The following is a 26419-nucleotide window of genomic DNA, read 5'->3' on the forward strand; positions in this document are numbered from 1 at the left end:
GTCTGATGGGAGATTAATAAACAAATCAGGAGACAAACAGGAGTGCACGGGGAGTGATGGGGTGGGGGGAAGTGGCGCGAAGTCAGCTGCCAGCATTAACTGCTCGACACATTCTTCTTGTAGAGCCAAAACGAATGGACGAGTGGTGTGGTGGTGACAGTTTTTAGGTCTAGCTCTGCATTAACTGCAGCTAAATCAAATCTGGTTTGCGACATTAATGAGAGATTAAACTAATCTCCCATGTATCCAGAGTTCCAAGCACGCATGGTTGCATCTCCTCGGCTTAGCCAGACAAGCCCGTCATAATAAATTCAGCCAGATTCATTTCACCCAATACAAGAAGCTGGGTTTGCTTTGTTTTAGAGTATTTTGTTGCATAATGCTATCCTCTTGCATGGAAAAAGCCTACCGCGACTGTTTGGCACACCTCCAGTTTTCAAGCTAGAGTAGATCAATTAGTTAGGCCAGTTCTAATGCTCCAGAAATGGTAGTTTTTATAGCACTAATTGCAATGTCCTACATAAGCTAAAAATCTGATGTGTACTTAACGAGAAGAGGGAGGAAAAACTGGAGAATTTGTCTCTTGTATGAGACATAGTTTTAATCCAAACACGTGAAGTGATGAAACATGATGAGATATAAATTCCGTTTTTTAAACATATATATGATGCAGTTGATTTTTAAGATACGTTTGTTCATTCATTTTATTAAAAAAATACATGTAATTACCATTTATTTTTGTTATGACTTGACTTATCCCTATAGGTTATTTAAGCATTATTTATATTTTTTTTTATATTTGTACAACTTTTTGAATAAGATGAATGATCAAGCATACGTTTAAAGTCAACTATATCATATATTAAAAAACGGTAGGAGTACTCCATACTGAACTAATACCGTGTGCATTGAGGGAAGGTGGGTCTAATATCAGTGGTGTCCTGCATTGGGCCTGCTCCTATTTGGATGAGACAACTGTTTATATTTTAGGCAAAAAGTAGAGATTAAATCACTTCATTTTAATCTAAAATCTATGCTTTCCACTAGAATTTAAGAGTTATTATAGCCATGCCAAACAAACCCTAAAAGCTCATGTAGCTCATCTACTGGGCATCCTAAAAGGAACAGGTGTCCCTATAATCATAAGTTAGCTTGTAAAGTTAATGTAGATCATATACTGGGCAGGCTACAAGGAACAAGTGTCCCAATAACCACCAGTTAGCTCGCCAAATCATGTCAATCAGGTCAGATAATCACTACCAGATGAGAGAGCGAACGAATATGTTATCTGGAGGCCCTAATTTTGCCATTGTTTAGTTCCAAAAAAAAGAATTTTTAGGTGTCACATCGGATGTTTGACTGATGTCGAAAGGGGTTTTCGGACACGAATAAAAAACTAATTTCATAACTCGCCTGGAAACCACGATACAAATCTTTTGAGCCTAGTTAAGCAGTCATTAGCCCATTGTGGGTTACTGTAGCACTTATGGCTAATCATGGACTAATTAGGCTCAAAAGATTCGTCTCACGATTTTTATGCAAACTATGCAATTAGTTTTTATTTTTATCTATATTTAATGCTTTATACATGTGTTCAAAGACTCGATGTGATGTTTTTGGGAAAAAAAAATTAGGAACTAAACCAGGCATGAGTAGCCTTATTTTTGAAAGTGCAACTTACAGTGAGCTGATGCAGAAACACTTAGGATTTGTTTCAGAAAAGTACAGCGAGCACTTTAAGAAAGCAAGATACTACTACCACTTTGTTTTAGGTTATAAGACTTTCTAACATTGTCCATATTCATATAGATGTTAATGAATCTAGACACAATGTAAGTGGACAATGCTAGAAAGTCTTATAACCTGAAACGGAGGAAGTAATATATTATATCACTTTAAGAAAGTCTAAAGAACATAAGAACTAGACTCGAAGTTTACTCAACAGAGACTTGTACTATCTTGTAGTAATAATAATAACTTTTCTGTGAAAAAGAAATTCCAACTTTCAACTAGTGCCGTATCAAGTAGCAAGTGGGTATCAATGCTTTCTAAACGAAAATATAACAGATTTTTCCTTAGAAATTGAAACATTAGTTGCGACAGTTTTTTCCCCTTAATTTCACAAAATTGCAGGTAGTTTAGTCAAATTATCACAAAATTTAAGGTGATGTATCAAAAAAAACTACAGATTTAACAATAAAATTATCACAAAACTACTGATTTAACAATAAAATTATCACAAAACTACATATTTTAAGTTTAAAGCATTAGCACTAATATATGTTTGAGATATAAATATTCAAGTTTTGTGATTAAATTAATATTAACCTATAGTTTTGTGATAATTTTGTTATTAATATGTACTTTTACGATATTTCAGCTTTAATTTGTAGTTTTGAGATAAATTTATCGTTAAATCTGTAGTTTTGTAATACATCATATTAAATCTGTGCTTTTGTGATTTTTGTCAAAATATCTATAGTTTTATGAAATTTACTCAACTTGTAAATTTCTAAACATTGAATCACACATCAAGATTCGTGCATGCAGGAGAGGGGTAAAAATACAACCAATTGCACAGTTTGCATGTAAATTGCGAGACGAATCTTTTGAACCTAATTATGTCATGATTTAATAATGTGATGCTACAATAAACATTTGCTAATGACAAATTAATTAGGCTTAATAAATTTATCTCGCAGTTTACAGACGGAATCTATAATTTGTTATGTTATTAGTCTACATTTAATACTTCAAATGTGTGTCCGTATACTTCAAAAACTTTACACCCAAATAACTAAACACACCCTTATTGCCTATTTGTGTGTCCCGATCTGTGAAGCGGATCTGTGAAGCGTTAATCAATGAAGCTAATCTGGACTTGGCGCTAGAAAAGCTTCATTGTTCTGCTGTAATGCATACAGTTTCATAATGTTTAGAATCTACAGTTCTGTTTTATAATCGCAGTTCTGTTTTCCCGAGGCATGCATCTATAGCTGCCCTTTGTTTCGATCTACAGGATCCATTTTTGTTGGAAAACAAAAATGCTTTTCTATTATTTTCTTGAGATAAAAAACGGATATTTTATTCATTTGCAGGCAAGTTTACATTCATATTCAGAATACGGGGAGGATTTGAGAACCCCCAAAATATGTTTACTAGCGTAGATACGCTGGAGGCTTCCCCATACAAATATCAAGATATCAAATCTTTTGTTTGAGCAGAGGACGCACTTCATAACTTTGTAATATGGCATATCATGTATTGAATTCTATCGAATTATCACCACACATGAAAAGGAATCAGAGATACTCCGATCAGCTCTAATGATTTTTTTTATATTTCCATCACAGCATGTAATCACTACTGTCCACACAATCAATTAATTCGTATGACGGACTACTGATAATGTCAAACAGAAATGGCTCGTTCTGGAACACCGTTATTTCTGATACTGCCTGTTACACCATACTGTAATGCTAGCATTCAAAATGAAATCAGGAATGTAGATATAAGGCAGTGCCGTACATTAGAAAGGATAGTTTTACTTTGTCTGGGAATCAAAAGATAATCTGAATCAATATAGCTAGGATTATTTCTGAGATGCAGCTTTAGCAGCTGAACACAAGAGCAAGGAGAACTCTTCAGAGGTAGCAATCAAATCATTTGCCCATTTCCCAGACAATGGCACTGTCCTCTGCATCAGCAAGTAAGAAGAGCAAGTATATGTACAAAATATACAGGCAACAAACAATTGTTCAATCCAACATTATCTAAGACAAAAGAAGAGTAATGTTTTCAATTGTATAATCCAACATCATAAGCTTTCAAGAAAATAGCAGTGTTCCAAGAACGTGAGTTGAATGGCCCCTCCTGCCACCAGATAAAACAAGAATGCACCTTTGATCTTTTTGTTTATCCAAACCTCAAGCAGCATCCCTGCGCCAACTCCAGCAGCACACACAGCGCCATAGATTGCCAATGCAGAAGGCAAATATCGCCGAGGCAGAAAATAGCATTCAGGAACTTGTCTAATTTTCTTTGGGAGACGCTTTTTAACAACTGGTTGGCTTGGGTCAGTAGTCACTGAACCACCACCAACTGTTTTCCAGTCCACATTCTTCAGCATATCTTTTGTGTCCTCACTGCCCATCCTGAAAATGCCTATGTGCATAAATGTTAATCAGAACTAAGCTCCAAACACTATCTGAGAAAGTGAGTGGCAGATCAAGAATTGGAGTGCACCCAATGCTGACTTATGACATGGCTAAATGTATAAAACTATCAATGGTTTGCAACAAAATTAAACGAAATAAAAATTCATTGAAAGCGATCTAATAATTTCACAGACGATGCTCCAATACAAGAAATAAAAAGAAAGCTTTATGGAATTCAAAATCAACAGCTGCAAAAAGAAATTTCATGAAGCTAAACACTATATTATTCAAAAGATTAGGTTACCACATCTGACAACCATAAGCTCATCTCTATTAGCATGGTTGTAACTTGTAAGTAAAATATTTGCACCTCTAGAAACATCACAGTAGTAATTTCCCTGTGCATCAATAGACCCCCTTATCAAAATTGAATGTTATTTCCCTTGTAAAATAGTACTGTAGGGTACTAAGCAAACAATCAATAATCAACACGGTACATTGGTAGAATTGACTAAAACCAATTATGAAGTTCAAAATTTGCCAAAAAAACTAAACAAAAAAAACATAAGTACTTTGGTACAAATATGGATCTTAATCATAAATAGAAGAATGCAATGCTACTCAACTCTAAGCTTTCTGCTACTCAACTCTAAGCTTTCTCATAGCCACCCAAGTAAATCTTCATTACACCATGCTCACATAACTCTGAAGAAGACATCGCACTCAATCATGTGGCTAAACATTTTTCCAACAATTTACCGCACGGATTTGTTTCTCAACTTATTCTCACTAGATTCAGCGCTGAAGTAGCCAAGCTATTCATTAAACTACCGAGTATTACCACACTAGAATCGATTCTACAGACTACATACAACCGGCACCACAAATTAAACTTACATGCACAAATTGACAAATTCACAATGAGGCAAGATCTAGCTAACTACCTGCGGGCTACAATCGGTGAATCCGACAAGCAGACAGGAAGGGGAGCACGGGCCGAGGGGGCTTCAGGCACCTGGCAGGCGGCGAGGCTAGGGCTTGGGGCGGCGCTTGCTGCTGCCCGGCGCACGGAGCGGGAGGGCGAGGCTGCAGCTTGGACTCCAGATAGCCCGCTCCCTGCGGGGGCTTGTCGCCGGCAACGGAGGGCGGGGAGGCGCGGCGCTGGGCGACGGCGGCGGCGGGGAGACGGCACGAGAAGGGACCGAGAGCCTGAAAACTTGTATGGGCTTCTGGGCCGTAGGATTTGGTTGGTGAGGTGGGTCTCTGGGCCAAATTTGACTGTGTAATTTAGCCCACCAGAAAAAATTGACAGTGTAATTAGAGTGGTTTTAGGGTTCTCGAGAAGGTTCTACATTTACTATTATAAAATTTGGAACCTCTTGGTATCTCAATTTGGGACCTCTTTGGTACCTCCGATACTTAGGTACGAAAATTTTGGTACATACCTCTCAACTTCTCAAGTACTGTAAAAATTCTTGTGTGTAATTATGTATTGCTCAGCATGTTTAACATGTTCTTTAGATACACGTGAACATGCTCTAGGAGGGAATGCAGAACAAAAGTTATTGAATCAAGCAATAGCATCGAATATTTGTATTTGTCAGATTGAGCATACTAAAAGATTGTCACAGCAAAATTCTCTGCATAGCAAAAAATAGAATTCAATCTAGTATCTTTTGCACCAAGCTACCAAATAATAACATTCAACAGGTGAGAAAGGTCAGGGGTCTTCCGGCTAGCTCCACAAGGTAGTGGGCTAGATGACCTGAGTTCGAAGCCTCACCCCTTCTAATTATTTGATATTAGGTCCTCTCCTAATATTCGCGTCTTTTAATAACATTCAACAGGTGACAACAAATTTCCAACTCCCCCCTCTTGGTGACTTAAGCTGTCTTTTAATCCGCTTCACAATGTAAGTCATTCTAGCATTTATCTAGATTCATTAACATCAATATGAATGTAGAAAATGCTATAATGACTTACATTGTGAAGCGGAGGAAGTATATTTTACAAGTACGTGGATTTAAAATACTAAGTTTAATAGTAGAGTCATACCTCTATCTCATATAAAACAAAAAAAATTATCTAAAAAAATATAAAACAAAAAAGATTCTCCAACATAGTTTGTGGTTTAAGATTGAAATGCTATGTTCGGCACAATGAAATGGAAACTAATCTCTCACGCATGTAAAACAGAATGACTCATTAGCTCATGATTAATTAAGTATTAGCTTTTTTATGCGAGAAATGGATTTATGTGATTTTTTAAAAACAACTTTCCTATATATTTTTTTTCAAAAATCATAACCATTTAGCAGTTTAGAAAACGTTTGCATGACAAACGAGCGAGGTGAAGTTAGGAAAGTGCACATTCGAAAAGCCAAAAGAAAAAAAAACACCTGCACGTTTAGACAGAAAAGGCTTGTCAGTTCATAAGCTAGCTTATAAGCCCAAATAAAAAGGGCTTAGTAAAGTAATCAAAAGTTAGATCGTAGATCTAGAACAAAATGTCCAAATGAGGGTATGATCTGAATTTCACTAAAACACTGAGCCAGGGTCCGTGGTTAACCCTACAGACCCTGAAGTTTGAATTCAGTTATTTAAAGCAGTACTACTAAATCCCAAATTACGTACAATTTTCGGCCACCATGTCCCAGCCTGTACCTCGAAAATCTAGAGCCTGGCACTGTGCCACTGCAATGCAGCTGGACCAGAAGCTTCAAACGCGAAATCCAAATTCAAAGCCTGCAAACTCGCTGAAGTAGGCCTACTGTTTCCTTCGTTTCTGCAGAGTTTTTATCACAAAATTTGCCTGAACATTTTCAGTTTTGCACGCGCTGCCTGCCTGCCACTGCTCTGCTCAAACCTTCTATTCTACCCTCGTGTTCTTACTGCTGCCACTGTTCACTGCAGCCTTCTGAATTTTCAGTTTTTTCACAGCGCCAGTTTGCCCTTTCGATCGCTAGCCTGCTGGGGTTAATGCAGCCGCAGTGTACTGATGGCGTCTGCAAACTGCAGCCTGCAAGTAAATTCGATCAGAAATTCAGAATTCAGCACAGAACCGTTACTGCTCATCGAGATAATGTTCATCTCGCCTGGTCCCAAATGTACATTTCCCTCCCTGAATTTAGAACGCATTCACGAATTGCAGATGATCAGTGTGGTTTTGTGCCACGAATCAATCGCGCTGAAAAATTACGAGTATCATTTTTGAAATGGAATTTTTTTCTCCGGCATACGCAAAAGACCTGTGCATAGTTGTATCAAGAGAAGAGTTTGAAACAACAACAAACATCCTTACTTCAAATCTTGCATATCATACGAAATATATATGCATTATTTTTCAAAAAAGATCAATGTTTTCAACTTTTCAAAATTTATTATGAATTAGTTATGAGTACTCTCAGGGCAAACTTTTGTGCAGGAAAAATGGGAAAACTTCAGCAAGTATTGGCCAATCTCAACGAGAAACACCAGCAGCAGCATGGGCAATGCAAAGAACAGAATCCAACAGAATTTGCAGAGACAAGTTTACAGTGGACACATGAATGCGTCTCGATTGGATTGGATTGGATTGGATTCCCTGGAAAAAAAATTTCTGAAAAACGCCGCAGAGACAGCAGGATCATTGCACATTTACTACACCGCACGCACAATCACTCACACCCCCACCCCCACGCGTCACTCCTGCACATCCTTCCCGCCATTTCTGCGCCCCCGCGCGCGCGCGCGCGCCAGCGCGCCAGCGCGTCGCGCCAAGCCGCCAAACAGTCGCGCCGCGGCGCGACACGGGACGTGCTAGAGCGCGCGCGCGTGGAGCTGCGCGGCGTGACCAACCGTGCTCCTGCGGCGAGGTGTTGGTGCTACCTACGATCTGGCGAAGCGGCGGGACTCGTCGCGGCGGTGGGTGACGAGCTTGGCGGCGTCGCGCCACCACACGACCTCGCGCTCCTTCTCGTGGAGGCGGCGCTGGGTGGCGTCCAGGGCGGCCTCCAGCTCCACGATCCGCTCCTGCTGCCGCTTCTGCAGCAGCTCGTACAGCCGCCGCTCCAGCGCCCGCGCCGACACGCCGCCGTGCGGCGGGCTCTTGTCCCCGCCGCCGCCGCCGCCGTACTCCTCCTCTTCTTCCTCCTCCCCCTCCTCGTCATACTCTTCGTCCTCCTCGTCGTCGTCGTCGTCTTCCTCGACCACCTCTCCGCCATTGCCACCTTCTGCCACGTCGTCGTCGTCGTCGACGACGCAGCTCCTCGGCGGGCTGTCCGACACGTTGCTCTTCGTCGTCGTCTTCACCTGCAGCAGCGGCAGCTGGTGGTCGCCGGCATATCACACGTGCGCACCATCGTCAGCAAACCGTACGTGCTCGACGCGTGCCATCTCGACATGACGACATGCACGAAACGTACCTCGAGTCCGTGCATGGTGGGAGGAGCGCCACGCTTCTCGCCGTGCGCGGCGGCGACGCTGCCGCACTGCAAGCGGCTCAGCTCCACCTGGAGCTCCGCCTCCATCCGGTGCATCACCACGGCGGCGCGTCCTCCGCTGCCGCCGCCGCCGCCGGAGCAGTTGGACATCGCGTCGTCGGAGACGGCGGCGCGGGCGATGGGATCCTTCACGGCGGTGGTGCTGCGACCATCGGATTCTTGCGAGCTCGAACGGGCGGCGGCGGTGGCGGCGGCGGCGGAGTCCTTGTGCTTGCTCTGCGTCTCCTTCCTGATCTCCGACACGAGCGCCTCCATCTGCGCGCGGAGCTCCACCATCTTGTTCAGCTCCACGGCGCCCTTGGACAAGAGCAACACCAAGCTCGCGCCCAGCCCAAGGTTCATCGACATGATCTCCTCCTCCTGCTTCTTCTTCCCTGCACAAACACAAACCAATCCATCCATCCATCCATCACCAACTCGATCGATTTCAACTTCTCATAATCCAGCGAAGAATTCCCATCCGAATTATACCATTTCTCCCCTCGTCGAGCGTGCAAGAACTCCGCGGCGTGTCGAGCGACAGATCCGGCGCCCTCCCGACGACCTTGACCCTGGCCGGGGCGTCCTGCTCGGAGGCGGTGTCCTTCGCCTCGGCGCCGGCGCCGGCGGCGGAGGTGGAGCTGTACCGCCGCGGCAGCCGCACCCGGCACCCGAACTTCCCGCCGCCGCCGCCGCCGCCGTCGCCGCCTCGCTGCAGGATGCGCGACAGCAGCGAGCGCGGCGACTGGCAGCTCTCGACGCCCCCGCCTGCGCCGGCGGCTCTCGCGAGGTGCGCCCTGATGGACGCCGCCGGCGACGGCGACGACACCGCCGCGAGGCGCGGCGGCGGAGGCAGCGGCAGCGCCTCCATCGCCCCCATCCTACTACCAACCCTCGCTGAGCCCTCCATTGCCGCCCGCGCGGAACACGATCGAAGCTAGCGTCGAACACAGAGCAACTCGAATTCTCGTGATAACTCCGGCGAGAAAATCCACACGTATTTATAGGAGTCCATCGCTAGCACGCCCCGGAAACGCGCGGCAAACCTTGCGCCATCGCAGCAAGTTCAAATCTTTTCCAATCTTTTTCTTTTCAAAAAAAGAAAAAAAACAACACACACAAAAGAAGATTAAATGCTTGTGTGCTGCTACTACTACTAATCGATACGATCTTTTTCTCTCTCTCTTCAAGAAACACAATACAAAGACAGACGCTCATAATATACGCACAATTGTAAATAGACACACGTAAATTCTGCTTCTATGAATAACTTCGAAGGATTGGCCATCATATATATCTTAAAATTAATGAATTCATCACGGATGTTTTCCTGTCGACGGTTATATCACCAACTAGAAAAAATACTACCTCCGTCCCAGAATAAGTGCAGTCGTGGGGAACCGTGTCCGACGTTTGACCGTTCGTCTTGTTTGAAAAATTTTAAAAAAATTAGTCACACATAAATTACTATTCATATTTTATCATCTAATAACAATAAAAATACTAATCATAAAAAAATTTCAAATAAGACGAATGGTTAAAAGTTGAACATGAACACTGTAAAACTACACTTATTTATTTTGAGACGGAGGGAATATTCATAAATATGATCATCCATATTATAGAATTTGAAGTTTGATGGCTGGTTCTAATGCGATTATTTTGGGTTGCATGAACCGCTAATTTGCGATCGACGGATGGTCCCAGCGGGGGGAGTGATTGGGAGGGTGCAGGGAGGGGGGAATTAACTCCGGGCGCGAGCAACCCATGTTGGGATGAACAGGGGAAGAAGCTGGTACAAAAGCTTCCATTTTTACCTTTTGCGTTTCAAAAAGGGGCACTGTCATTCTGTGAAAAATTTCTGCAACTTTTACTGATCGACCACTGTCACCGCCCGCGCGTGGCTGCCTCACCGGCACAGCAGGGCAGAGCAGGGGCTGCACCGGCAGGGAATTTCGAGTGAAGGGCAGTGTGGTGGTAGGTAGGATAGGCGTAGTACACCACACGGCAGTGCAGTGCAGCACTGCGTCGCCGTCGTTTTGTTCTGTTTGGAAAAGAGAGCTGCACTGCTAGGTTGGCAGGATCTTCCTCGGGAGCTGGAGCTAGCTGCCTCGAGCCGTCGGATCAGAGGATCGGACGGTGCCAACTGTGCAAGACATTGCTTGATTGCAAGAGCTAATTAAATCTGAATGCTTTTCTGGATAGCTGATTGCTTGATCCAATGCATTGTTTTGTAGTACTCTTATGTTCTAAAATACCCCTCCATCCCAAAAAGAATAAATCAAACTCAGAGTTTGAATTTGGACACATATTGTCTATATTCAAACATAGTATTTGATTTTTTTTAACAGAGTAGTATAATAAATTTTTAGTGGATGTGACACATTCTAGTATTATGAATCTGGTTAGTAAGCTTATCTAAATTGTAGTATTATGTTGTGTCATATCCACCTAAAATCTCTTATATTTTAGAATGGATGGAGTAGTGCGTAATTGAGCAGCCTTGATTTTGATGAGGTTAAGCCTGTTGTTTTGTGATCCTTACTATGAGAAGCAAGAATAAATACTACTACTTATCGAATCAAAATTGTGGCGCATTTTGAAATGGAGGAATTGAGCCCAACGCTCTTTTGAATTTGAATGTAACTATCATTGTACAGCTGATCATCCATGTTCAGCTTCTCTTCTACTCAAACTTTGGCGTGTTTTTGGAAAGTACGGTTCAGATCCTTATGCCCACGAATATTACATACACGCGAGTGCACTTCCAATGGAGGTCTGAGAGTTGTCGTTGGTCTTTAATTTATCTCTTTAAGTGCGGTGTATGTGCGTAACGGTTTGCACACGTATGCGCGTAATTGAAAAAAAATGGGTTTGGCTTGTTATTCTTTGTAATTAAATAAATACAAACGTTTTCCCTTGGTACTATCATGTAGGAACATTTTTAGCTAGGCACATTTGCAATACAGAAATATTTCCTGTATATAGTTCCAGCAAGATTAATTTGGGCTCTTTTATATGCAATTCAATTACAATAAATTCGTCTGCAATTCCGTGTTAAACGTACAGCTAATCTTCAAAATAATTCAAAATTTTTACTGGAAAGCCATAATATCCTAAAATTAACCTTGCGTTGCAAACTGGGTAAATAATTTGCGCTCAAACCAGGAGACAATAATCAAACACGTACCTTTAGTCCATCACATGTGGCATCACCAAATTAAAGGGCTCTCATTAGTACTAAAACGGCGATTAATTACCATGTGAAAAATTCAAACTGAGCCGATCATCCGTCGATGAATTGAATGGAACCCCATGAACGGCACCAGTACGTACTCCAAGTGTTCAAGTAGCTAGGAGTACGACTAGAGTAGTAGAAATGGTTAATGATGTATTGCATTTGACTCCAAGATTCAAATTGTATACTACCGTTTCAAGCAAGAGTGGTTTATTGTTTGGTCAGAGATTAGAATCTCGCAACAGGCCGTATTAACCAGCCTGTCGTATGTATACGAACACACGATCCTGTAACACTGTTGGTACAAGAGTAGTACTATCATACGGTGCTGATTAATTTACTTAATCTAAACACATGTGAAAGTGTTCGGTTTAATTAGTTACTGTAGTGATAGTACGTACGTGCATAGGTTTAATTTGTAGGTTGTTTAGCGACAAATTAAGGCTAGCTAATAATGTCGATCGGTATTCAACTCTCTTGATGTAGTTTTTTTTTTTTTGGTCAGTCTGTTTGAACTAGATAATTGTGTGTATGTCAAAACTGAAGAGGCATGTCGTAGAACGGCAGAAACAACATGGGAAAAAAATCTTAAATTTATCCTTTATAAGGTGATGATTCCTCATTCTTTGCATGCCGAAATAAATAATAAAAAAATTAAAAAAAATAAATTTAATAATATAGTTCAATACTGCACATTGTCTCACCGTTCATGGATATCCACTAATTTTATTTGGTTCTTATAAATGCCCAATTAGCTCAAGTTTTTATTTCATAGATAGGATTTTGTAGCAGCGCTGGTGAGACAATGTGCAGTATTGAACTATATTATTAAATTTATTTTTTTAATAACTTGCATGCATGACGAGAGTACGCGACGAGCACGTGCTAGCTCTACACAGACTATGAATCGAAACCAATTTGCCGTAGACGATAAAAATTTTGTTTCAGTTTTGCCGTAGGCGATGGTAAAATTTTGTCTCGGTGCATCCGCATCGTATGCACGGTAGACGGTGTCAGATGTACTAGCACGGCCAGGGCAGCAGCGCCAACGGTAGAATCTCCCATCCTTCCTGCATCATGTGTGATTGTTTCCAAGCTGCTCCACACTATACCTATACGTACCTAGCTAGCCAGCATGGCCATTCATGCGTGCACCCACAGTAACACCCCCCAAAACCACGACCCGTACTATTACACGCCCTGTCTCATATAGGAGTAATATATTTATTTTTAACTACGTTTGCTTATCCCGGAATAAGTTTACTATTAATAACTGCATCGATATTTTAAAACATAGAGAGTAAATACATTGAAAATAGATAAAGAGACAAAATATAATTATATTTTGAGTTGAGAAAATCATGGTATTCTAGGTTTTTTAATTGATACATATGAGATAAAAATAAAAAATTGGTGTACTTTCTCCATCCCAAAAAGAACCAATCTATATTGAGATTGGACATCACCTAGAACAACGAATCTGAACATATTATATAGATTCGTTATTCTAGGTAATGTAAAATATCCACGCAGGTTGGTTTTCTCTAACGGAGGAGTACGTACGTTGCAACCCCGGTCCGGTCCGGGCCGGGCACCCGCATCACGCACACGCACCATTCAAATTTCCGAACTCCCCGCGCGCGCGCGCGCCCCCCTGGAGCCTGCAGCTTGATCGATCGATCGATCGCGTAGCAGTCGCGTGTTACACGGCCCCGTACGTTTCGGTTTCCACCACCTCGCCCGACGCCGTCGCCGAGCGCGCGGGCGCGCGGCGCACATATGCCGTACACTCGTCCACTCATCATCGCGCCACGGAGCGCCGTGCGCGCGTTGCCGGCCTCAGCCTCAGGATTGGGAAACGAACCCACGGAGATCACGTGGTTCTCGGCCTCTCGGCCCGATCGAAAATCCCCGCGATTTCCCCCCGGGGGTTTCACCGTACGCGCGGTAGATATCACCGCGCGCGCGCGCGCGGCCGGCCGCCATCCACGCATCCACCACCACCGTATCAACGGCGCCGCGCGCGGAGATCGCACGTAAAAAAATTTTGTAACCGGACGCGGTGTGCTTGTGGTGGTGGTGGTCATAGGGAACGCGTGAGCGAGGAGGGGGGGGGGGAGAGGCATATTTACTGGAGGGGACGCAGGCAAGCACACGCACGGCGACACGGCACGGGTGGGAGGGGGCTTTAATACGGGCCGCCATCCATGTGCCTGCGTGTACGTACATATCTCCATCCACTGCATGGTTTTGCATGCATGCGACTGTATATGTATGTACACACACTCTCTCTCTCTGCTGGGAATTAAATCAATTAAGATCGAGTTCGATATTCTTGTCGTCGATCCTGATATATAAATTAATAATTAAACAATCCCAATCATTCATAGAATGAATAATGATTGTGAACATACATGCATGGTACGGGCATAAACAAATATTTTGAGTGAATCAAATTCTACTGTACTCTTCCTCCGTCCAAAAAAAAACTTAATCTAGAAAGGAATGTGACCTCTCCTAGGAGGATAAATCTGGATAAGGAGAGGTCACATTCACTTACTTCTAGGTTGAGTTTTTCTGAGACGGAGAGAGTATATGTCTAAGATTTAAAATATGGTTTTGGGGGGAAAAAAATTCGATAGCTGTCGGTCGTCGATCTGTTGGCTAGCTACGGCGTACTAGGAGCAACTCATTTGATGAGCTTGAATTAATTCGGCGAGTGTATGTTTCCAATTATTGGGATGTTAATTTATAATTATGTGGGTTGAAAATTGACTGTCACTTATTGCAAGCGCCACGATATTCAAATATGTGTATCTAGGATTGGGGTACGTAGGAGTCCGTGCATGAACGTACGCATACTAGTTTGCATTTTGCAAATACACATGCATGTGGAGAGTGGAGTAGAGACCCTGTTGCATTAATACGTATAGACAAGAAGTTATTGTTAAGTTGCGAGAGATTCAGCGATGGAGGAATCCGGAATCTTTAATTAATTGAAGAGATCAATGCTGCACGGGAAACCTTCACTGGTCGGCAGCATCTCGAATTTTCACTACTTCGGTTTCAAAATTGGAGCTCAATCATCTGGAAGAATTATTGCATGTTAATTTAATTGCTTCCTTCTTGGTACATAGTTGAATTTCCAAGTTAATGATACCCCCACACACAGTACCTCGCTTAATGTTATACTACAAATTAAGCATCAAGATCCTGTTTGGAAGAATGAATTATATATATACAACTCTTGTAGGAATTTCAGGGATCAGTTCATTTTACACTAGAATTATGAACAATTTCTAGGTTCTCACATGCAGCAACATTTGGCAAAACATGTCTTGTTCGCTTCAACTAAACAATTTTACACAATTATTTGAGAAAACAGTGCGTAATTCATCCAGGTAAAAAAACAACACATAGCTCAATTTCAAGCAAAAACAAGTACGTACGCTTAATACCATTTACTCGGGGTCCTAATACAACAGCAGCTTCGCATGTGCCACGTTGGCCCAAAAATGATTACACGAACAATGACGGCGCCAGATAAGATCACGCAAAAATGTTCACGCTCCAACTCTTAAAACAGGGATTCGCATTATCTTTTCTGGGGACCAAAGGGTGTAGTAGCCATTAGTATCACTATCCGTTAAACGTAATAACTGCCGGGTCGAGGTGTTGCTCCTCTCGTCCAGACAGCGTCCAGGTCGAAACTGACTTGTACTCCAACACGCCATTACACAAGCTATATAGCCTCTTGGCCTTGGCCCAGATAGAAGCCAACATGTTTTAACGGGTTATACGGTTTGCTTCTGTTGCAACAGTTCCCAAGATTAACTTGCATACAGCATTGCATTACACTGATACTACTACATTCTACTGCAAGAGTAATTTCATCTCATCTCACCAGGATAATTACAGTACAAGATTATTTGGAACGACAGTAGTATTAACCAACTCGTTCTCGCTACAACAATCCAATACAATTGAATACAGAGGTTCCAGCTGTTTAAATACGACATGGCGAAAACAACAGTTGAATGCATGTCCAGTCCCAGCAGCTGTTTGTCCGGAATGCTAAGATGTAACACGGCAAAACGAACAACAAATGAATTCTTCAAAAATGGGCGCTACACTGCTACTACAACATGGGCATCGTCAATCGTCATTGTCATCTTCTAACATGGGCATGTTTCTTCCAGGATTTGGGTTGATAGGTCCTCTGTTTCATGTTTCTCTGTGAGATGTAGTTGGCCTCCTCCTGGAAGGGGTTTGGTCCACCGTAGTCTTCCTTTGAATTTCTGATTTTCTTGGTCTTTCCACGGTCATACTCCTCGTCCCTGGAAATAGATGAAAGTGAACAGTAGATTTCGTATAGTTATTCGTTTCCTTCAATGAGATTATTCGCTACTTAAATTTCACCAAAGAATTGGAAAGTATGAAACACCACTGAACAATACTGAGATGTATCATCGACGAATTAAAAGAATGGCTCACCATTCATCTAACACATATCCAATGCTCTTGCTTTCTGAATGTTTTGACTCTCTTGCCTCAGCATTTGACACAGCAACATCATCCCAGCATGGAACTGAAAAGGCCAAAAGGTAAGAATATGGCAGGTACAAAATAGATGGCAAACTAGCATATTTGTAGCGCATGACAAAGTGTAGAGGGCAAAGAGATGGAACTAACCAGTAACTTCAGCCAAGTCCCTTGTCAGAACAGTAAAATGCCGGGGAACTCCCAATTTTGCATGAACATTGTTCCTTGAATGTTCCTGATTTGCAGAAGAGCCTGGACCCAGCTTCGGAAGCTCAGCACTAGCAGCGGTTTCACTAATAACATTTCTCTTATCCATGTTAAGTTCACCACTACCAGTATCGGCTCCAATAACGTCTTGCTTGTTTTGCTTCTGGTTATTATTTTTAGGACTGTCACTATCATAGGCACGTTTCCGCCCTCTGGGAGTACATTGCACAGTTTCAGACGACGTTGTTGTTGATGTTGATGCCTGCTGCTCGCTTGTGTTGTTACCTGAACAAGTGGCATTGGCCATGTCCTCACAAACTACAGACCGTCTTCTAGTTCTATTGCATTTCTTTTTCTTTTGTACCTTTAGTGAACCTAGCATAACTTGTCTGGGCCCAAGCCACATGTTCATGACTGGATATCTCACAAGTTTCTTTGACTTCAAATCCACCCTTTTAGGTGTGTTGCTATTGCACGAATCAGCTGCAGCTACCTTCATGGAAACTTCAGAGCTAGTCTGTTTTCTGGCGTTGACTCGTTCAAGTCCTGATACTATATTGTTCTGCACAAAAGCCAGAAACAAAATATACAAATCAGCCTATATGAACCTTATGGGGTCAATCAAAAGTCTACAGGATCATATGGGATAGTGACACATAATAAGGGTAATGGTACCATACCTCACTTATAGGAAGTTCTTTCACCGTTTTGTCATCTTGCTTGATGGATTTTTGCAAGCCACACACCTTCTCACTGGAAATTGGATCCCTGCTACTAGGTACAACACCATTTGAAACAATAGCATCCTGCAGAGTTGAATGAACAAAACAAGTCACATAGCAAAAATATTACCAAAAAATCAGCAGTGATCACCATAAGAGTAAACATACCTTAGTTGGGAAAGTTTGTGCAGCAAGCCCTGCCCCTGTGTCCTTTCCATGGGAAGCTGGCATAGAAAATGGATTTTGATGCTGGGATGTTTGTTTATTTCGCTCAGACAATATCGCATTGCCATTGCCCAGGGAAGAGGTATCGGTTAAGCCATCAACCTTTGGTTGCAATTCCTGCGACGGAACCATGGCCACTGCTTGGTTCACAATCACATGTGTAAGAGATGCAGATCGATCTGATGAAGATACCTCTCTGTGACCAGTTGAAGTAATTTGCTTAGATTGAGCAGATAAGGTAGCACCATCAATTTGAGGTGCAGAAGCTTTCTGTGTGGAAGCCAGGCCATTGTTTTCAGAGGCTTTAGGAGCTTCAGTTTTGCCATCTTTCTTCAAATAATGCTCTCTTGAAGTCTTGATTGAGTTCCCATTGCTTATGCCGTGCAACCTCTTATCGCCATAAGGAGACGAGGAACCGTTCAATTTTGCTTCAATTACGCCGCTCTGGATCATATCACTCAGACCTGAGATCTTTTCAGGTATTGTTCTCCTGGCTGGCATATTAGCAGTGATATTATCCTTGCGTGGAGTCGGATTCCCAACTCTGTCACGTACATAAAATAACATATATGCTTTCTGTCTCAATACATCTGCCTCACGGACTTGGCGTACCTGAAGTTGTCCACAAGGATCAGTACAAGGGAAGCTAAAGTCTGCTGAATTAGCGAGAGGAATAAAGTAGCATCCACCATGCACTAGAGTCACTGTACTCCCTCACATACATATGGCCAAGCGCAAGATTAAAATAAAATAGCCAATTAAGCAGCTAATGGAAGGTTGTGATATGACTATCAACTATCAACTAAAAATGAAACAGTAAAGCTTCACGTAATGGCAAATATCATGCTAGACCTGGTTATCATCAAGGTTGTGCCACATTCCACTGGAAGTTCGAACGAAGCAATAATAATGGCCTGACTGAGTGTTCCAACCAGCATGAACCAAAACACCATAAAGGCTGTATTTAAAATCTGCGCCCTACAAAAACAACAATAATGAATTAAACCTGAAACAGATTTTATCCAAATGGGTAGATCTTGAGAATTAAAAACCAAATTACTCACTTTAGAGTCGCTAATAAATGGCTTCAAGTCTAGCATTGGCTGAAAATCAACTTTTTTGTCAATCTTTTCACGGGGGTTGAAAGGGCTAAAGCGCTTCAGATGAATTGTCAGAACATATGGCGCCTTATCAATTGTAAACTTTTTCTTTGCTACAACCTTTTTCCTGCAGCGTTGGCACTGATATTGCTTTTCTCCCCCATCTAAGAGCTCTTCCGCAGTGAAATTTTGAAGTGCCCTCACCAGAGACGTGGCCTTACCAATATCAAGGCTGAGATCCAAGAAAGGATCAAATTTGTTGGAGCAATGTGAGCACTGTGTGCATTTCACCTGGGGCACATGTACATAGCCAAGCAGTGATGACTATGAAATTGGGACTTCCCATGAAATTGCCAGCTCCAGTCTTACTGAACAATGTACAGATCATACCTGACTTCTTAGGCGGCCACCAAATATTTTGTGAACTAAGCTCTTCTCATATGCACTAGGAGACTCACTTGGTACTCCAGAAGGTAGACAACATTTATGCATGGATTCAAGTAAATTAACCATTAACTCATGTGCATCCTCCTGCCTTGAATTGCGGAAACTACGGGAGATGCCTATTTTGTAGTCAAAGATTCCAATTCCATTTCTTTAAAAAAACTAGAAGTCCAAAATTTAAATCAATAATAGGTGCTCAGTTAAGCTAAAGAACATTGAAGGATACAGCGCAAGTTCTTGACAATCTGTGATGGCGTCACTATTTTTCCAGTTGACTGTAGAGCAGTCTTAACATGGTTTTGAAGAGCACATAGTGCACAAAATCCAGCAGTACGACCTTAAGAAAGGGGAAAAGAATTAGCAATAGAAATATCTTGTCGCAAAATTAAGTGTTTCTCTATGCTTACTTGAACATGACAGACCATAGAAAACATGCTTGCAGTTCATACAGAACATGTTACATAGTGCAGAAATATTGGTGCAACACCAATCTAGAAAAGGCATGATCAGTTCATACTCGATACCTCATATATTGTTCTACGGAAGACCAACGTAACTACTCTTTATAAGCAGGATTCTCCCCTTCTTATCATTCTTATCCTTTTTCAGCCTCTTTGTTCAAGTGTTTTATTATTGCATGCACAACTAATGGGTCTAAACTTTGAAATAGAATTACCAACTTTTTCACGAATTTCTTAATGGGCAATACCTGTTTATGGGTTAAACAACATTCAACCTGAAGAAGTGTTGAAATTTTCCAGTAATGTAAAAGGAATAACCTTGAGCCTCTTGCAATGTAGGTATCATTATCTAGGGCAGTTATACAGCAATTACAGAATTACTAGCCTAGGCTATCAGCATAGCTTAAGCATGCAGCCATATAACTTGATTTCAAGGTCCAGGCTCAACTTATCGTATGACATAAAGAACATTCACTTCAGTTCAGTTACTACTAGGTGTGGAATTTACATGTTCAAAAGTAACATCATAACATTGGCATCTCATGCAACATGCCAAATCATCCGGTTGAAAACTGTAACAATACTTACATGAAGACTTGTGCTTCCCGCTCTGCAAATAGGCCGCAAATGGTTCTGTGTACGTCAAGCATTGCAGCACCGAGTTCAGGTAGCAAGTGTTCCCAAGATTTTGCAGGCCAGCACCCTACATCACATCAAAGCACTCCAATTTAAGAACCCGGGAAGAAAAATTACAAAATAATAAAACGCCCACCATACTAAAACCCCGATAAATGCCAGAACCGTTAACTAGATACTACACTAGCTACGATCCAAAAAAAAAGCAGCTACTAATCCATATTTTATAAACTAATACAAATCGACAGATTCCGTGGTAAAAACACCACGCATTGCAGCTCCACCCCCAAAACCCCTAACAAAATCGCGGCCTCTAAGATACACCAACAGAATTACACAGCTTCGTGCACTCACAATTCTCCCGAGGTAGATCCTGGCGACGCTGAGCTCCGGATCCAGCCCACCGCCGACCACCTCCCCCTTCTCCGCCCTCCTCGCCTCCCCCTCGCCCCCCGCCGCCACCCCCACCCCCTGCGCCGCCCCCGCCGCCGCTCTGTCACCCGCGTCGGGGTTCAGCGTCTCCATCCGGAACCCGCCTCCCCCGACCGCCACCACCGAGTGCGACCTCCTCGCGAGGTGGAACTCGATCCTCCTGTGCAGCACCCCCTCCGCCGCCGCCGCCGCCGCCGCCACCTCAACCTCCGCCATTCCTAGGGTTTCAAGCCCCAACACAGAAGCGGAAACCAAACTACACCTCAGGACAGACAGGGACACGATGATGGATGGGTATCGGACGAATCAACACTCCACTCTGAATTTTTCTGCGATTTTTCCGGGATTAAACTCGCGCGGATTCGATCGATACGGGTGTGGGTAATTGGTGCGGCGCGCTGTTTTTTTTTTTCTTTTCTTTTTTTTTTTGGTTCGCTCGGCCGCCGTTCGAGCTGCGGGCCGGAAGAGAGGGGGAGGAGGGGGTGGGATGGGGGAGCTATAAACCCTATACCCCTAGCGAGTGGACGGTTAGGATTGGACGGGAGGGAGGGGCGGGGCGATCTGGGACGTTGGATTTTTTTGTGGAGCACGTGCTTTGATTGCGCTCTGGCTGGTGGGGCCGGAGCGGGAAGAACGCGGAGTGGCTGTGGCTGTGAGCCATGTGAGAGTGGTGTGGCTGCGGGTTCAGTCAAATCGTGTGTGGCCTACATGGCTACATCAACCTTTACCCATGAGTGCTCCATTGCTCGTATTTCCTTTTTTTTTTACTGTTTTTAAAATCATGCACCCTTCGTTAAAAAAAACATTTATTACACATTTCCTATTACAATGAATCTTGTATTAGAAAATATCTCATCCAATATTTAGATTGGTTTTTTAAGGGAGTATTCGTCTTCATTCTGGTGCTTCTCATCCAACGTAGAAGCTCATGTTCTCTTCGTGTGTAGGTAATGGCTAAAGGATCCAATCCACCCATATAGTCAATCTCTAATTATATGAGACTACCCCGTATATTATCATTAATCTATTCACCCATTCAATCTTCAATTATATGGATCTGGGCATTTTAAAGCATGGGTGTCAGGGTTATGGATACCACATACCTAATAGTAGTTGACTAAATCTCGGCAGGATCCACCACATACCATGTCCTATACGGAAGCAACCTTCGGATATAGGAGGAGTTCCGGATAAGGAAAGACAACCATAGTTCTACATGGAAACGACAAGGACTACTCGGATTGTATCCATATTGGTTTCCCTAGTTCTACTTGGACAAGGGGACACCTATGGGTATAAATACAATACCTCCTAGGAGGGGAGAAGGGACACCCACCAGGGAGAACCAACACAATCAACATACACCCACCAGGGAGAACCAACACAATCAACATACACCCACCAGAAGCCACAACATACAAGCCTACATATGCCAAGACAAGCCGCCGGATATCGACATCAGAGATATGCCTAGATCGACCCTATCCGGTACCTTCAGAGGCCGCCCGTAGGGATCTAGCACTGTCTCTGATAACGTCGGGCGCGAGCTCGAGGAGGAAGGCTACCCTGTTGTCGACTACGAGTCAGACCTTCAGACCACCATGTCGACAACAGTTAGATAGGCTACCCCACATATTGTACTGGTGTGATTATGGTGAATAAAAAGCAATATCGGCTCCGGCCAACAGGATGTAGGGCTATTATCTAATAGCTCAGGGGCCCGAACCTGTATAAAAATCCATGTCTCCATCTCTTTTACCTCAGTCTCGCGTATATCCTAGCACCAACGATCCCCATACTGTGCAAATACCGTAGTCGTGACATCATGCACCCTCCGTTAAAAAAAACATTTATTACACATTTCCTATTACAATGAATCTTGTATTAGAAAATATCTCATCCAATATTTAGATTGTTTTTTTTAAGGGAGTATTCGTCTTCATTCTGGTGCTTCTCATCCAACGTAGAAGCTTGTGTGCTCTTCGTGTGTAGGTAATGGCTAAAGGATCCAATCCACCCATATAGTCAATCTCATTATATGAGACTATCCCGTATATTATCATTAATCTATTCACCCATTCAATCTTCAATTATATGGATCTGGGCATTTTAAAGCATGGGCACATTATTAATATGGGAAAAAATTGTTAATATACATAAGTTGATAAAATGTATCGATATGCATAAACTGATAAAGATAACGGAAATCTTAGTGGATTCCTTTATGTTCTAAAAAAAACTATCAACTAATGTCTCCTACTTCCTTCGTTTCATATTATAAGACTTTATAGCATTACTCATATTTATATATATGTTAATTAATCTAAACATATATGTGTCGCTAGATTCATTAACATATATATGAATGTGGTCAATGCTATAAAGTCTTATAACCTGAAATAGAGGTAGTACTTATTTATGATACTAGTGGAATCAAATCTTGCCGGTCAATAATTCTTGTACTATCTCTTGATTATTATTTTTTTCGTCTCAATGAAAATTGTTATTATGTGGTATTGTCCAAAATATCGTCATCGAGCCTTTTTATTTGAGAACAAGCTGTCTTAAGTGAGCTTTTAATGGCGGCAGTGTAGTCACATATATAGCTCCTTCAAGCCAAACTCTATGCTTGAACATATTGGTTGTTTCTGAATTGACATCCTATTTAAAATATGAATTCCAAATGTGAATACTAGAGGGAACCAAAAAAAAACTTCTCTTTTGTTTTGTTTCCTACCAGTACTATTTTACCGTGTTAGATTAGACAATATCACAATAGGCAACATATATAGAAAAAGTGGTACATATCGATGAAAATGTGCGGTTATCCGAAAATTCTTGCTACTTGTGATTAGACTTTAGTGCCAGTTTTCACAAACAACTGGTAGTTATATGAAATTTACTTTGTTTTCCTACTTTCTTTTTCTACATTTATGATATATTGTTATCGTTATCTTTTCTAAATTCTAATAGTGTGATCTTTTTTTCGCAAACGCCTAATAGTGTGATCATAAAATTATTTTTTTAAAAGAATTAACTGAATGAAAGTATTTTTATGGCATTAATTCCACTGTTATCATTGTGTGATCATAAAATTATTTTTTTTAAAAGAATTAACTGAATGAAAGTATTTTTATGGCATTAATTCCACTGTTATCATTTTGGACATATCAAATCTTTGTTTTTTTTAAAAAAAAGTAAGTTAGATTCTGATGTGTCTGAACGTAAAACGTTTATCTATTTAAGAAGGGAAGTAGTGTTTGTCCATTGCACAAAGAAGAGTATTATTCCTCTTGTCCTGGCAAAAGTTCATGCTAAGATGTGTTTGGTCAAATTGTAGACAAGGTCATTTGAATGCTCGTGCTTGTGTTTGACTTCTTCGTAGTTCATATGTCAATGTATGGTATTCATCTGCGGCACACTGAAATCAGATAACGTTGGTTGCATACGCCGGCGCAACACGACGTGCACGCTCGATATTTTTTGCTAATTAATGTTACAGTTCATACATGCGGACAACAGTATATTATATACATACATATATAGTATAATTTTTCTTTTGCAAATGTTTCCAATTCGAACGTCTCTTAAGCCCAAAAAGAGATGTTCCAACGTCCAAAGCCGTATCTGTTGCGTTATATATGGATCATGTCCTCCATGTTCTTAAAAGCGAGATGCACCAAATATATGTAAATACCATGCAAATCCAAGTAAAACATACAAAAAAAAGATGATTGGGAAGGTAGGGAACCTTCTCCTCCAGGACGAAAAAGGGAAGCCTGTAATTAATTATTAGCTAAAAAACATAAAATATATATTAGTATGGTTTTTCAAAATAACTTTCCGTATTCGTTGGTATCCCCGATACCATATCCATATTCATATCTGAAAATAAATATTTATAACTGAACTATTCGAAAATTATCCGCTTCGAAAGGAATCTATATTCGTCTCCGTTTTCATCGGGGCTAATCATACTGTTCCATCCCATGTAAACTTTTTTTTAATCAAGTCCTACTTTATCAAATTAACGATCTAATAGCATGCTCGTTCATTAAACAAAGATTTCTTTTTATATGAACATGACATTTGCGAGACATGTTTTCAAAGTCCATTTTTTAGCGCTTAAACTATTTTCGATGTCCGTCTTCATACAAAACTCAAGAAACCGATTGTTTTTTCTTATACACATTTAAAATTTAGATAAATAATACCAGAAACATATATTTTGAAATCGGGCATGTAATGCATGGTTTAGCGACATGGATTTCATTTAGTTAAGTTTAATTAATAACTAAACTGAGCTATCAAAAGTTTATAATTTTTTTTCACAAAACTACATGTACTTTGGAACTATCACAAATTTGTAGATTTAAGACAATATATCACAAAACTATTTAAGATGGTGTATCACAAAATTACAGATTTAATACTAATTTTATTACAAAGCTACAATGTTCATGAATCCAACGTAATAGTAATGCTAGAGATCTAAACTCTAAAATTAACACTTTAGTTTTCATAGCTAAATATGTAGTTTTGTGATAAATTTGATATTAAATTTGTAGTTTTGTTATATATACCACCTTACGTCTCAGTTTTATGATAATTTACTCAAAGTATTCATACTTAAACGAAAACAGTCACATTGTCAAACAAAATCACCATACCATATATTGTAAGGGTAATTTGTCCGGTTTTAAAAGTTTACTTTATTTTAGTGTGAAGATTGAACCACGAGAAAATTTGAAGGGCAAATGTGTATTTCTAAGGCAGAAATCTTAAAGAAAAAAAAAAGCCAAGTGCCCATGCGCTAAACAGAATATACAACTTAGGGTTTGTTTAGTTCCCAAACAAAATTCTTCACATCGAATGTTTGGACACATGTATGGAGTATTAAATATAGAAAAAAACAATTACACAGTTCGCCACAAAATTATGAAACGAATCTTTTAAGCCTAATTGCACCATAGATTTGACAATGTTTTGCTATAGTAAACATATGCTAATAACGGATTAATTAGACCTAATAAACTCATCTCGCAGTTTCCTGCGGAATATGTAATTTGTTTTGTTATTAGACTACGTTTAATACTTTAAATGTGTGTCCTTATATCTGATATGACATGAAGGGGCAAATTTTTTTTTGCCAACTAAACAAGCCCTGACTATGGTGTGAATCAACATTTTCCAAAATAATTAAGTATATAGCTGTGCTATTGGTCTTTAAACTCATACAAGTAGTTTTCTGCTATGTTAATATAATTCAGCCAAGTAAAGACAACCCTATCCTTTTTGCTTTGCTTATATTTCAACCTTAAATTTGAAGTTGATTTTAGGGTTTTTTCATCGTAGTTTATTTTTCAGTCTTTACTTTTAGATAGATAGTTAATAACATATATATATATATGTATATATATATATATATATATATGTGTATATATATATATATATATATATATATATATATATATATATATATATATATATATATATATATATTCACAAATTATTTTTCACTTGCAAATATGTCATTTCGCTTTTTCCTCCAATATGCCAAATGATGGGCTTTTTGTCAGCCAGTGAAAAAGAGAATAAGAATGAATGTACATGGGTACTTTATTGACGGGACAACCGAGGTGGTGGGAGAAAAAAAAAGGAGAAAACATATTAGGGATAAAATTGGCATGAAATTTTTACAATTTGGTCTTTTTTGAAAACTTTATTTATACGAATAGATTCTTGGAAGAAATATTTCTAGGAATGGACAGAAAATAGATCCATTCTGAAAATGG

General features: G+C 40.9%; 3 protein-coding genes across 4 annotated transcripts; all 3 read right to left on the bottom strand.

The window, feature by feature from the left end:
* Nucleotides 1–3489: 3489 nt before the first annotated feature.
* On the bottom strand, nucleotides 3490–5368 carry LOC4340325 (uncharacterized). The gene is made up of 3 exons (XM_015787495.3): nucleotides 5102–5368; nucleotides 3901–4164; nucleotides 3490–3697 (listed from the first exon to the last, which is right to left on the bottom strand). Exons 2-3 carry the CDS (start codon nucleotides 4151–4153, stop codon nucleotides 3663–3665), a joined length of 288 nt encoding a protein of 95 aa, XP_015642981.1. The 5' UTR covers nucleotides 4154–4164; nucleotides 5102–5368; the 3' UTR covers nucleotides 3490–3662.
* A 2276-nt stretch (nucleotides 5369–7644) lies between these two features.
* On the bottom strand, nucleotides 7645–9587 carry LOC112939352 (protein POLAR LOCALIZATION DURING ASYMMETRIC DIVISION AND REDISTRIBUTION). The gene is made up of 3 exons (XM_026026394.2): nucleotides 9110–9587; nucleotides 8561–9012; nucleotides 7645–8462 (listed from the first exon to the last, which is right to left on the bottom strand). Exons 1-3 carry the CDS (start codon nucleotides 9525–9527, stop codon nucleotides 8025–8027), a joined length of 1308 nt encoding a protein of 435 aa, XP_025882179.1. The 5' UTR covers nucleotides 9528–9587; the 3' UTR covers nucleotides 7645–8024.
* A 6193-nt stretch (nucleotides 9588–15780) lies between these two features.
* LOC4340327 (ubiquitin carboxyl-terminal hydrolase 23) lies at nucleotides 15781–21094 on the bottom strand. Of its 2 annotated transcripts, XM_015787497.3 has the most exons (12): nucleotides 20547–21094; nucleotides 20145–20259; nucleotides 19322–19432; nucleotides 19042–19214; nucleotides 18616–18942; nucleotides 18404–18529; nucleotides 17744–18163; nucleotides 17495–17668; nucleotides 17285–17410; nucleotides 16548–17166; nucleotides 16350–16443; nucleotides 15781–16192 (listed from the first exon to the last, which is right to left on the bottom strand). In XM_015787497.3, exons 1-12 carry the CDS (start codon nucleotides 20838–20840, stop codon nucleotides 16024–16026), a joined length of 2748 nt encoding a protein of 915 aa, XP_015642983.1. In that variant the 5' UTR covers nucleotides 20841–21094; the 3' UTR covers nucleotides 15781–16023. The 2 variants fall into 2 exon arrangements, with proteins under 2 accessions (XP_015642983.1, XP_015642982.1); XM_015787496.3 differs by having other exon boundaries at nucleotides 17495–18163.
* Nucleotides 21095–26419: the final 5325 nt, after the last annotated feature.

The sequence above is a fragment of the Oryza sativa genome, chromosome 6, assembly GCF_034140825.1.
Source record: "Oryza sativa Japonica Group chromosome 6, ASM3414082v1".
In the NCBI taxonomy this organism is placed as follows: Eukaryota; Viridiplantae; Streptophyta; class Magnoliopsida; order Poales; family Poaceae; genus Oryza; species Oryza sativa.

Excerpts from the sequence above, each read along its gene's own strand:
- LOC4340327 (XM_015787496.3), bottom strand. The coding sequence starts at position 20,840 with ATGGCGGAGGTTGAGGTGGCGGCGGCGGCGGCGGCGGCGGAGGGGGTG. Across the intron at positions 20,260-20,546 it reads GGATCTACCTCGGGAGAATT|GGTGCTGGCCTGCAAAATCT; the intron begins GTGAGTGCACGA and ends GATGTGATGTAG. Across the intron at positions 19,215-19,321 it reads GATTGTCAAGAACTTGCGCT|GCATCTCCCGTAGTTTCCGC; the intron begins GTATCCTTCAAT and ends ACTACAAAATAG.
- LOC4340325 (XM_015787495.3), bottom strand. The coding sequence starts at position 4,153 with ATGGGCAGTGAGGACACAAAAGATATGCTGAAGAATGTGGACTGGAAA. Across the intron at positions 3,698-3,900 it reads GATAAACAAAAAGATCAAAG|AGGACAGTGCCATTGTCTGG; the intron begins GTGCATTCTTGT and ends TTGCTGATGCAG.
- LOC112939352 (XM_026026394.2), bottom strand. The coding sequence starts at position 9,527 with ATGGAGGGCTCAGCGAGGGTTGGTAGTAGGATGGGGGCGATGGAGGCG. Across the intron at positions 9,013-9,109 it reads GCTCGACGAGGGGAGAAATG|GGAAGAAGAAGCAGGAGGAG; the intron begins GTATAATTCGGA and ends GTGTTTGTGCAG. Across the intron at positions 8,463-8,560 it reads CCACCATGCACGGACTCGAG|CTGCCGCTGCTGCAGGTGAA; the intron begins GTACGTTTCGTG and ends GGCGACCACCAG.